Consider the following 12,733-nt stretch of genomic DNA (forward strand, 5'->3'; position numbering starts at 1 on the left):
GGTTGGTGTGAGTTTTCATCTTAGAAGCTGGGCTTCAGTGAATGTCTTGGTGCACGTGTTTTCTCCGAGGGTGAGGATTTCTTGATTCACCGCCAGCTCTGCTCATGCACCCGCCTGGGGGGTGATTGTGCCTAATGCCACCCCCCTCCCTCCCTCCTTCTCTTTCTGTCTTTCTTTTTCACTTAAGAAACATTTATTAAAACTTTGTCTCAGGCCCAATTGCTGTGTTCCATTTAATTAAATGATTTATTTTCATTTCAAAAGAGAGAACATTTTTAAGAGGCTCCAAAAATACTTAAAGGCGTAGAGTATAAATCCTCCGCATTCCTCCTGTCCCTTGACCACTTAGATTCTTTTTTGGTCCAAATTCGTGTAGAGTCTCTTTCTGAAAATACAAGCAAACATGAACACATATTCTTATTTTTGCCTCTTTTTTTCCTCTGTCAAAGTGAGCGTTCTCCACAGGTGGTTGGAGCTCCGGCCACATTTGGGAGTGACCCAGGCAGTCCTAAAAGAGAGCGAGGCAGGGGCCTCTCTCCGGACCCGTCTGGTTGGAATCCCTGGGTGGGGCCCACCTTTGTTAGATTTGGCACTCATCTTTTTCTTTCTTTTCTTCCCCCTCTGTGAGTGTCCGTGAGAGCGTTTGGACTCAGCCCAGAGAGGGTGTCCTCGTCCTTTTTGATTGCCTTATGGTGGGGGTGGTGATATTTCTGATTTTTTGCTATTTACAGACCACGTGCATACGATTTTGGCACACGTGCAGGCCTGCCGGGGGTTTAGAATGGCAGTTGTCTGGAGGTGAATGCAGTTGTGATTCTGCAGGCTTGTGCCAGAGTGCCTTGCGATGTCCCGGGCTACGCCTGTTTACAGATATTCTTGCCAGGAGTGACGGGGCCCCACGTCCCCTAGCCTGACCAGCCAGCTGTGTCACCACGCTTCTGGATCCCGTGCCCGTGATGGGTGCCCTGCCTGTGGTCACGTGTGTGGGGCTCCTTGTGTTTCCTTCCTGTAAGCTGCTTGCTCAAGTCCCGCCCACTTTTCTTTGGAGCTCGGCCCTTTTCCCATTGAGGCGTCGGAGTTCTCTGTTAGCAAGGTGAACCGTTCGGACTTTTATGATTTGATTTCTCCCCAGAAGCAGCCCCAGACTGCGTACCGGACAGACCTGAGATCAGGCCCTAGCTCTGTGATTTATTAGCTGTGTGACTCTAGGCATCTCTCCAGACTTCTCTGAGCCTAAATTTCCTCATCTGTGGAATGCGAATCCTGCCGGCTTCGTGGCTCGTTGGAGATTTATCGTGAAATAATGTGTGGTCAAGCCCAGGGCCCAGGGCCTGATGTGAAGGAGGTTTGGCAGAATCCGAAAGCAGCACCTCCAGATCTTTGCTCATTTACTACATTTAATAAATGCACGAACCCTGAGCCAGGCCCTGTCCTAGGCCCTGGGGCTGCTGGGAGGGACCAGCCCACTGGATCGGGCTGTGCCACACAAGAAGGCAGCCACCCAGCACTTGTGGCCATTTAAATGTAAATTAGTTTAAGTAAGATTAAAGATTCAGCTCCTCAGTCCCACTACCCACATTCCGAAGCCACAGGCGGCTCATGGCGACTGTATTGCATGGCCCAGATAGAGAACATCTCCATGGTCACAGAAGGTGCCAGTGGATGGCTCAGGTCCAGGGAGGCAAATGGACCTCAAGTGGATGACAGTGCTAAGTCCTGGGGAGACAGAAGAAGGTGATGGACAGGTGGAGGTGGCCAGGGAAAGGTCCCCTGGGAAGGGTCATGGATGGGCTGGTCCCGTGGATGCTGGAAGGGTGCCAGTGGGCACAGAGGGCAGGGGCCAGAGCATGAGGGGGCCACTGATTTCCAAGGTAATTGCACCATTGCCCATCCCACCTACAGTGCACAAAGCTGATTTCTCTACATCCTTGCCCACAGTTAATCTGTCTTTTTGATTCTAGCCATCCTACCGGGTATGAAGGTATCATTGGGGTTTTGATTTGCATTTTCCATGGCACAGCTTTTCACGTGCCTCTTTGACCATGTGTATCCCTTCTTCACAGCCTTTGTCCATTTTTAAAATTGGGTTATTGTTCTTTTTTATTGTTGACTTGTAATTACTCTTTACGTATCTTGGACCCAAGTGCCTTCACAGACCTATGATGTGCAGAAATTTCCTCCCATTGTGTGGGCTGTGTTTGTCACTTTCCGGATGGTGCCTTTCGAAGCACAAAAGTCAATTAGATGAACTCCAGTTTATTTTTCCTTGGTACACTTGTGCTTTTGATGTCACATCTGAGAAACCACTGCCTAATCCAAGGCCATGAACATTCACACCTATGTTTTCTTCTGAGAGTTTTCTAGCTTTCGCTCTGGCCTTGAGGTCTTTGATCTATTTTGAGTTGATTTTGGTTTATGATGTGCGGTTTGAAGCGGGTTTTGAAGGCAGAGTCTCTGCTTCGTTGATGAGGCGGAGAGAAGCAGGAGACTGGAGGGCGACCGAGGGCCTTGGCTGACGGGGCTGGGTGGTGGGCAGGGTGAGGTAGGAGCAGAGAGGCCTGTTTGGGGCATGGGAGCCAGAGATGAGCGTGAACAGTGCAGGGAGATGTTGAATGAGAGCAGTGACATCTGCAAGTCTGGGTCCCAACACGGACAGACAAAGTCTGGAGTTGTCTGTGCACCCTTGGGATTTGTTTATCATGAGAGGGCCCTGAGGGAAAGGTCTGGGGCTGGCCCTAGGCGAGTGGACGTCCCTCCGAGATGTGGGGAGGTTGAGAAGGAACAGAGGGAGGTAGGAGAAGACAGAGGGACTCAGGCGCCTGGGTGGCTCAGTTGGTTAAGTATCTGACTTTGGCTCAGGTCATGATCTCACGGTTTGTGGGTACGAGCCCTGCATCAGGCTCTGTGCTGACATCTTGGAGCCTGCTTCAGATTCTGTGTCTCTCTTTCTTTCTGCCCCTCCCCCACTCATGCTCCACCTCTCTCTCAAAAATAAATACACATTAAAAAGGTTTTTGAAAAAGAAAACAGAGAGTCTCATAGGGCATGCAAAAACAGGCTGTGAGGCAAGGGGTCAGGATCCAGCTGTTGGCTCATGCTGTGTGTTCTTGAGCAGATGCCTTCCCTCTCTGGGCGTTCCTTGCCTTGTCTGTGCAGAGAGAGCGTGAGACATGTGACCTTCAAATTCTGGAATCCCATATTTACTGGCCTGTGAATGTATCCCCTATATATAACTGGCTGCAAAAAACCACACAGGATTCAGACTAGGGCGTCTAGTTCTGCCCTGTTCGTATATTATCTCTCTGTATCTGTGCTTATGTGCATATGCGTTTGGAGGCACGGAGTGGTGTCTGACATGAGGTCGCCGGAAGTTACCAGTGCAGTAATGAGGCTGGCTGGCGTTTAGGGAGGGTTGCCCACTTGTCAGGCACTGGGGAGAGGAGCCTGAAGCCAGCCAGGTGCCCAGGACTCATTGTGCACATTGCCCCCTGTGGGGAGCACGGTGTCACTCACTTTGCGTGCGCTGCTCCTCACTTGGTGCTCCCCGAGCCTAGAAGCTGAACACTGTTCTTATGGGTCTTTCCGCACATGGTCAAGGCTCAGAGAGGTTGAGGCACTAAGCTGAGGTCACTCAGTTATTAACTGGCTGAGACTGGGCTGAACCCGGACCCCACAGATTACCTCCCATCATCAAGGAAGACCATTGCAGGGTGTGCTTTTACGTACAGAATGGAGTTTCTCACTGTGACATATTCTTTCTGTAAATGTGAAAGCCTCAGTAAAATCCTTTGCCTGTGTTCTGTGTCTCAGGTGCTGCCACAGGACCTAGAGAAGGAGGGTGACCTTCAGGACAGCGAGCGGCCTCTCTGGCAGGCATCCCCTGTGGCCTCGGGCCCCCGGAGAAGTCACAGTTTCTGCAAGGACAGGAGGAGCGGGCCCTTCGTGGTGAGTGACACTGGCGTGGCCAGACTGGAGCTCGCCAGGGGGGGCATTGGTCATCAGACCCACTGGGAATGTGTCGTGTGGACAGCCCCAGACGGCTGGCCCGGGGGGCCTGAGGGAGTCACGGAGGGGCTGGCGTGCCCAGCATCTGGCGTTGGCCACGGTTCTCGATGTGGAGGGTGTTTGGTGGCTCTGCCAGGAAGCCGTCGCTCGTCTTGGGTTTCCAGCCCAGTGCAGAGAGGTCTCTGCTGCCCGGTGTGGCGCAGATCAGAGAACATGCCCCGGGGCCTTAAAGTTCTGGGTTCGAATCCCAGCACCATGCCTCTCAGTCTCTTTCAGCAGTTTGTTTCTCTGCCTGGAAAAAACATCGTGATTTCTGTTTTCTTTTGCGCTGTTCATTTAACGAAGCTGGTCCTGGAGCCAGGTCACCAGGGTTCAAATCCTAGCTCTGCGTGCGGATGGGTTTTTGGCCTGTTTCTTCACCTGTGAAATGGGGATAAGCACGGCATCTACTGCACAGGGCTGCCGTGGGGCTCCGAGTGCAGGAAGTGCTCGGCATGGTCCTGGGCACACAGTGTGCACTTCAGTGAGTGTTGTTGTTACCACTGTTATTATTGCTCTGGTTTTTTAGTGTCTTGAGCTGTGAGCTCTGTTTCTGTGGGCCGGCACTCGCCCTCTCTCAGCTGTTTCCTCACTTGTGAAAGGAGGTGTGTGAAAGGAGGCAGCAGGGCTCCCAGGACCTTGTCACTCATTTCCTGGGGTTTTCTTTTCCTTTTTTTCCCCCCTGGACTTAAACCCATGATGTTAGGAGGTCGGCTGGGTTCTATACTTGTCCAGGAAGTCTCTTCAGGGCCCCTGGCCCCATGGGGGCCATCGAAGATAGCTGTTCCTTTAATGAGGCAACTCCAGTTCTGCTCACGAGGTCATTTGGATAACAAGCTCCAGGTGTTTCAAGGACATTTGTGCCTGGTCTCATGTCTTGGAGACATGAGTCCTCCAGGATTTAAATATCAGGTTCTGTCTTTATAGTCATGGGCAAGATGTGGCACTCCCCTGAACTTCTGTTTCTTCCACAGAAGGATGTCCCTGGCAGGGTTCTTGATGGGAGAATGTCTATACCAGAGTCAGGGAGGCTGACTCTGTCTATACCAGAGCAGGAGCTCAGGCTCAGACTTGGGCAGGCATCTGCTGAGCAGCCCCAAAAAGCCTTGGGCATTCAGATTCTGGCCACAGACGTGTGCACATTTGAAACCGCCTGGTTTTTTTTTGTCAAATGTTCCCTTCCACTGATTTCTTCCTTGCCCTTTTCTCATTGCCTCTGCGGCGGCACCAACTCAGCTTATCTGACTGTACTTGAACTTTCGTGTGTGAGTAAAACAGAGGTTATGGAGAGAAAAGCATTTAAGGCCTATCTTTTTATAGTCTCTGCTTGCTGGCATCCTCCCTGGTGGCCTGGCTTCCCCTCCTCCACTCTCTGTCACTGAGGAGTCTTTGTCCTTGGAGTTCTCTGGTGGCTTGCCTTGGCTCTCTCCTTGTGGCTCTCCGAGGCCTCTGTCCCACTGCAGTATGCTTGATTTCCTCTTCTCTGAGGCCGGTGGGTAGGGTGGGTGCCTCAGACCTCAAGTCCCTGCTTGGGGGACCCACACCTGCAATTCCAGGAAGTGGCCACCAAGGGGTGGTGGTGTTCACCTCACTTTCTAAATCCTCACTCTGAAGACCTCAGCAATGGGCTCTGGAGGCTGAGAAGTGGGTTCCAGTTACGACTCTGTCACTGTGTGACCTTGGGCAAGTGATCTGATAGACCTCAGTGTGAGCATTTTTGTGAGCAGTAAGTGAGATTGCTCAGCACTGGGAGTAATCCATCCTCAGTGGATACGAGGGCTGCAGCGACCGCTTTTCCTTCGGTCTCCCCCTCCACTCCCCCTCTCCTCCCTTTTCTTTCCAGCTTTCTCATTGTAAGAGGGGAGGCTGAGCAGGCTGGACTTAGAGTGCCCCTGCAGGCGGGGACCGGGTCCTGAGCCCTCGGCTCTGCTGGCTGCCCTTACTTCTCTGCAAGCTGTCAGACCTGCATGTTGTATTTCCTGAGGTGCCTGAGGGGACCCCGCCCAATAAACGTGGTCTACAGTTCCCGTCACTCTTGACTAACGACTCCATGCTGCTGTTTTCCAGTTTGGGTTCAGGTTCATCTCTGTGTTTTGAGCCTGTGTCTCAGGCCCTGTGCATCCCCATTCTACCCGCCTGTGGTAGGGAGTATGAGTCCCATTTAGCAGAAGAGAAAGCTGAGGCTCAGAGAGGTCAAGCCACTTGCCCAAGGCCACACAGCGCACTGGGGAGCTGGGAGGGAGAGTAGGCCTCTTCTGCTTCCAGCCAAGAACCGCGGCCCTTTCTGCCACAGGACTGTGTCTTCGGCCTGCTGCCAGCCCCTGCCAGCCCTTCCCTGGGCCTACAACAGTGCCTTCTCTCACAGGAGAACAAGACAGCCTTGGCCCTGGGGGTGAGGGCCCCCAGCTGTTCTGCCACAGCAGCCCTCTGAAGCGTGCCTGGGACTTGCCCAGGCAGAGGCCCCACTAATCTGCATAGCCCCGCCCCCACCTGGCTGACACACTGCCCTGAGCGTGCCTTCAGACCAGTATGGGCAGTAATCAAGCGAGTTTACCACTCGGGGCCCCTCTTTTGGTCCTCTGTAAAATGGGGAATCATAGTAATAATGCCTAGTAACTTACGGTGTTTAATGTGTGGTGGAGATACTAGTATTATTCCCATTTTACAGATGGGAAAACTGAGGCCCGGAGCCATTAAGTACCTCTCCCAGGCTAGAGCTGGAACGCCATGATGTTCATAAAGCACTGAGCACAGTGCCAGGCGAAGAGTAACTGCCTGATAAAAGTCACCTGCTCTGTATTGTTAATTATCATTTGCCGCTGGTTTCTTTTTTTCTACCTTCTCTTGAAGAGCTACTTGGTGGAACAGGAAGGCATCCCCAGTCGAGACGTTTCTCTGCTGTCGAGGAAACTGAGGCCTAGCAAGGGGGGGTGTCCTGCTTGGGGAGAGCCCCCCAGCAGCCAGGACAGGGCTGGGGCTGTAGACCACCCTCTGACTCCCTGGCCAGTGCTCCCCTGTTGCTTCTTAGGGGTATGCTGAGCCCTTGCAGTAAATCTGAGCCCCGTGCCGTGCCTCGTCCCTCACCCACCCACGGATGGGCACGCTCTCCTTCACCCGGAAAGTGAGCCCTTGGTTTGTGCTCAGCAGGACTCATGAAGCACAGTGACTTGGTTGTGGATCATGGCCTTAGGTCACAGTTTGCCCCAGAGGCCTTTCCCGTGACTGAAGGTGCACACCCACGTGCAGTGGGGGTTCCCTGTAATGGGACACGTGGCAGGCCTCTCTTGACCTTGAGAATGTTCTCCCAAATCTCCAAACCCTGGGCTCATTTTCTCAAGGCCCCACCGTGTGCCAGGCCCTGAGTGGGGGTCCTGGAGATTCTCCCAGCTTCCTGGGGTTACAGTCCAGGGGTAGCTGAAGAGGGTCTAGGAGGGTCTAGTTGGCTGTGGTGGAGGAGAGGAAGCGTGCTAAGGAAGGAGGAATTGCATATGCAAAGGTATGGAGGTGGGTGATGGGAGAGGCATGTCTGGGGAACGGTCAATAGACCAGTTTGGCTGAGGTGGAGAGTTGGGGGGTGGTCTCAGGTTTTCTTTTGACAAATTTTTTTAAGATCTTATTTATTTATTGAGACAGAGACGGCACAAGTGGGGGAGGGGCAGAGAAAGAGAAGGAGACAGAGAATCCCAAGCAGGCTCCACACTGCCAACGCAGAGCCCGACACGGGGCTCAAATCCACAAAGCCGCAAGATCATGACCTAAGCCGAAATCGAGAGCCAGTCGCTCATCTGACTGAGCTACGCGGTCGCCCCCTTGACAAATATTTACCTACACGTCCTTGGTGCTGTGCCAGCCATGGGGCTCTGGTTAGAAACAAGACACAGATAAGTAAGAAGGTAGATAAACACTTGCAGTGGGTTCTAAGAGCTCCTGTTGATTGAGCACTTACCATGTGCCCAGCACCGTGTCACGTGCTTTCCTGGCATTCTTCCATTTAATTTGTTCAAGGTTCAAAGGAGGGACACTTGTTTGAAGCTTTGAAGGCTGAACAGGCATTTGCCAGATGGGAGTGGTCTGGGAAGACATTTACCCCCATGGAGGGGTCAGCTGGGACCAAGGTTCCGGGGTGTGAAGCCTTTCTGTGCACTGAATGTGACCTAGAGTCCAGGAGACAGTGTGGAGTCTTTTAAACTTGGATGCTTCATTCCCAGACACCCCCGTGTTGTTTTAATGCCAGGTTCAGGCCTTTCCTGCCTCTCTTGCCAAGCAAACTGTGGCGCTTGCTTCTGAGGGCTGGCGCCACCTCCTGGCGGCTCTTGCCACCATGCTGCCATCTTTGTTCCAGGACCTGCTAGAGCAACACTGAACGCTTTGAAAGCACTTGAACCCGAGAACTTCATTATAGTGACTGGAGAATGGAGGGAAAGCCCATTTGGAATTCTAATGCCAAGGCTAGTGAATGCAGTCAACTTGAGATAAGAGGGCGTTTGTGAAGTGGCCCCCGTGGATACATTGTTGGTCTTAGATATTCTTTTTGAATTCTAGTTGGTTGACTAGGCATTCAAGTGGGAAGGGGAAAAAAATCAAAATGAGAGTATATGAGAGTATATGTGAACTGCTAGAGCTAACTCATCAAAGATTGTGCTTTAAAAACAAGCTTTGAGTCAAGATTTTATGGTGTTTTGCTTTTTTTTTTTTTTTTTAATCCAGGATGTGGATTCATCTCCCAGTAATGTGTTGCTAGGCATTTCCGTGTTTGATATTGAGTCCGTGTTGATGGCACTCAGGTTGAAAGTCTTAGGATTGTGGCTCACTGGCCTAATTGAAAGGCTAATTTCTCATACACAGCAAGATGTTCAGAAGTGGGCAGCTGTTGGCTCAGCATCTCTGAGCGTCTCTTGGGCTTCCCCTCATGCTTTGAGCCTCATGGTCCCAAGATGGCTGCCACTTTTGCAAGAGTCCACTCTCTGGCAGGAGGAAGTGGGAAGCCAGAAGGGCCGTGCTGGCTGAGTCTGGAAGAAAGCAAAAGCACCCTCCAGAAGATTTTAACTTCCACGTCATGGGCAAGAACGTGTCATGGGTCACATGGCCACTGCTAGAAGCAAGTCTGGGACGGGCCTCCATCATGAAAGGTGACCAAGTAGAATATGACTACTGGTCCTTCAAGAAATAGTGCTGTTCAGTACACAGTCAGAAAAAAAAAAATGGGGATTTTCAGGTCCTTGTCAAGGACGCTTTGGTCTCCAGCTGGGATTTGGAACAAGAGAGAAAATCCGCCCAGGTTCTGTATGTTGTCTGTGACAGAAGATGTGTGCTAGGCACTGGGTCCTCTGGGGTGGGAAGACACAGTCTGTCCTCCAAAGCCCCAGTCCTGCTGGGAGCAGGGCTCAGAGAAGGGAAGGAAGGCTGAGGTGGAAGCAACAGCCTGGGTGGTAACTGGCCCTGGAGCCAGAGTGGCCCTTGCTGCCCAGGCGAGCTCAGAATGGCACGTCAGCTTTAGGAGGGGGGTGTGGAGCCAAGCGGAGAGAAGGTCGCTGACACCCTCTGCTCTTAGGAGGTCAGGAATCCTGACCCGTGGCTAGTTCCATTTGTTAATTGTTTCATGTCTGTCACTGCTGGGTTGAAAGGACTGGAGAAGGCTGAGTAATTTATGTCTCACCTGGGTAAAGTTCCTTTTCTGGATTAGAAGCAACCAGACCAGAAGGCTTTTTTTTTTTTTTTTTTTTAAATTCCTAGGTCTTAAATGCAAATGACCAATTGTGCCTGAGATTTTGTATTGGGGATATTTTGTATTCATACAGTTATCCAGCTTCCACCCACCCATTCATCTACTTATCCATCCCTCCCTCCCTCCATCCATCCATCCATCCTTCCATCTGCTATCTGTCCATCCATTCTTCCATCTGCCTAGCTGTCCGTCCATCCATCCACCCATCCATCCATCCATCCATCCATCCATCCATCCATCCATCCATCCATTTTCTACCCAGTTATTTATATATACAAATCTCTAAGGATATAAAAACAAGTAAGTTAATTTCTGTCCTCAAATTGCTCACATTCATAGACTATAAACAACTAATTATATAATCCAGGATGATAAATGCTAGTCGTTCATCTGTTTACCCATTCATCCATTCATTCATTCAAGAGATATTTATTGAGCACCTACTACTATGTATCATACACTTCTCTGTTCTTCAGGTAGAGCAGTGAACAAGACATAGTGGTTCTTGCACTCCCAGAGCTCATACTTTAGTGTGAGAAGACAGACATTAAACAAGGAGCCAGACTCAAAAGAGAAGGACTTTCAGCTAGTACCAAGTGCTGTGAAGAAAATAAAATAGGGTGTTGGAAATCAAGAGTGGCTGGGGAAGAGAGTGGTTAAGGGCTTTTCTTAATAGGGGTTAGGGAGGGCTTCTCTGAGGAGGTGACATATGAGCTGAGACTTGAAGGGGGGGCCCCTAGCCTTGTGGAAGAATCAGGGAAAGTATCAGGCAGAGGGAAGGGCAAGGGCAAATGTCTTGGGGCTTATCGTATTTAGTAATACCAATCTACTACTAATAATATTAGCTAATAATACTGATCCGAATGATAATTATAATGATGATGGCATTGGTACTGGAGTGCACAGTGAGGAATGAGGGAGTTGGCAGGGGCCAGGTCACACCACCTTGATGGCCACTGTAAAGAGGGTGAGCACGGGCTGCTTTGGTGAGCACAGAGGAGAGAGGAATAGTACCCTCTGGAGGAATTCAGAAGAATGTCAGAGCCAGACTCCATGGAGGAAGGAATTAGCCACAAAGAAGGGAGTCAGGTCAGGGGAATGGCACATGCATACAGCAAGAGGCATAGGACAACATGGGGTTTTCTAGGAGCTGCGGTTGGGGGCGGTTAGCTGGAGAGTGGTGGAGATGAGGCAGGAGAAGGCTGGCCAGGCCCATGATGAGAAGGCCTGTTGGGGTTAGAATAAGGGGCTTTGTGTTAGGCCTGCCAGAGACCCAGAGGAGCAGAGACTTACACGCTGCCAAGGTGAAGCCTGGAGCGCCCCCTAGGGGACATTTCGGAGGGGTTGGTAAGAACCTGTTGCAACAATCTGGACAAGACTGTTCAAAACAAAACAAAACAAAACAAAACAAAACAAAAAAACTTATTGTGGTTAAATGTATATAACAAAGTTTACCATTTTTGCCATTTTTAAGTGTATTTCTCAGTTTCATGAAATATGTCCGCAGTGTTGTGCAGCCATAACCACTATCCGTTTCCAGAACTTTTTCATCATCTCAAACCGGAACAATGTCCCCAGTGAACACTAGCCCCCCGTTCCTCCTCCCCCAGCCCCGGTGCCCTCTGCTCTTCCTCCTGTCTCTGAGAATTTGCCTGTTCTGGATACTGCAGGGAAAGGGAGCTGGGCAGTGCCGGGCCTTCTGCGTCTGGCTTATCTCACTTGGCGGAACGTCTTCATGCTCCGTCCCTGTTGTGGCGGGCGTCCCAGTTTCCTTCCTTTTTAAGGCAGAGTAATAGTCCATTGTGTGTATAGACCCCATTTTGGGGGTCTGTTGGTCTGTTGGTAGACCCTTGGGTTGTTTCCACCTCTTGGCTGTTGTGAGTAATGCTGCTGTGGACGTGGCGTGCAAATGTCTGCTGGGGACCCAGCTTCCAGTCCTTTTGGGCACATGTCCCTAGGAGTGGGGTCACTGGGTCACGAGGCAGCTCTGTCTTTAACTCTTTGAGGAAATGCTAAAGGTGTTTTCCAGAGCAGTTGCACCGTTTCACATCCCGACCAGGAAGTACCAGGGTTCTAATTTCTCCCCACCCTGCCCAACCCTGGTCGTTTTCCGTTCTGTGTCTTTGATAAAAGCCGTCCTTGTGGCTATGGAGTGCCATCTCATGGCGGTTTTGATGTGCTTTTCTGGAACGGCTAGGGATGTCGAGCATGTTGTTGTGTGCTTGTATCTTCGCTGGCCCATTTTTTGTTGCAGTTGAGTTTGTTGTAGGAGCTCTTGCTATATTCTGGATACCAGTGATGTTGTTCACAGGTATTTTCTCCCGTCTGTGAGCTGTTTTTCACTTTCTTGATAGTGTTTGTCGATGCCCAATGATTTTTAATTCTGATGAACATCAGTTTATCTAAGTTTTTCGTCGTGGCCTGGCAAATAGTTTTTAGTGATGTCTACTGTGCACACAGAAAAGAGCACATGTCTTAAGCCAGAGGTCCTGGGCTTGAATCCCAACTCTGCAATCTACCAGCGCTGTGACCTTGAGTGGGTTAGCATCTCTGCCTCAGTTTCCCCATCTGCAAAACACGGGTGATAATGGAGCGTGCTTATTAGGGATGCAGTGAGGTTAGATGAATTCATGTACATAAGGCACTCTGAACGGAGGTAGGTGTCACTTTTTAAGTGACTACTTTGCTGTTATTACTATGACTATATATCATATGTTGAGTATCTGCATGATACACACTATGCTAAGATTACTCGCTGTATGAACGTTATTTCATGCTCCCATTTGGTCCCCACAAACCCCAAGAGTTAGGTATTCATCGTCCCATATTGTAGATAAGGAAACAAGCTTGAGCCCATCTGAGGTTTGCCAAGTGTCATTCCCTGGCACTTTCTTCCTAAGTGGCCTCACTATATCCTGAGGTACTAGGAAGATAGCCATTTTAGAGATGCTGAGCCTGAGGCTC

At 50.6% G+C, this 12,733-nt stretch overlaps 1 protein-coding gene across 1 annotated transcript in view; it reads left to right on the forward strand.

Moving 5' to 3' along the window:
- Positions 1-12,733, forward strand: part of KIAA1671 (KIAA1671 ortholog) — a 186,189-nt gene that overhangs the window by 71,223 nt on the left and 102,233 nt on the right. The window contains exon 6 of the mRNA XM_029922102.1: positions 3,811-3,945. Within this exon, the coding sequence (XP_029777962.1) occupies positions 3,811-3,945 (135 nt within the window). The remainder of the gene's footprint in view (positions 1-3,810; positions 3,946-12,733) is intronic.

This window comes from Suricata suricatta, chromosome 14 (assembly GCF_006229205.1).
Source record: "Suricata suricatta isolate VVHF042 chromosome 14, meerkat_22Aug2017_6uvM2_HiC, whole genome shotgun sequence".
Taxonomy (NCBI): domain Eukaryota; kingdom Metazoa; phylum Chordata; class Mammalia; order Carnivora; family Herpestidae; genus Suricata; species Suricata suricatta.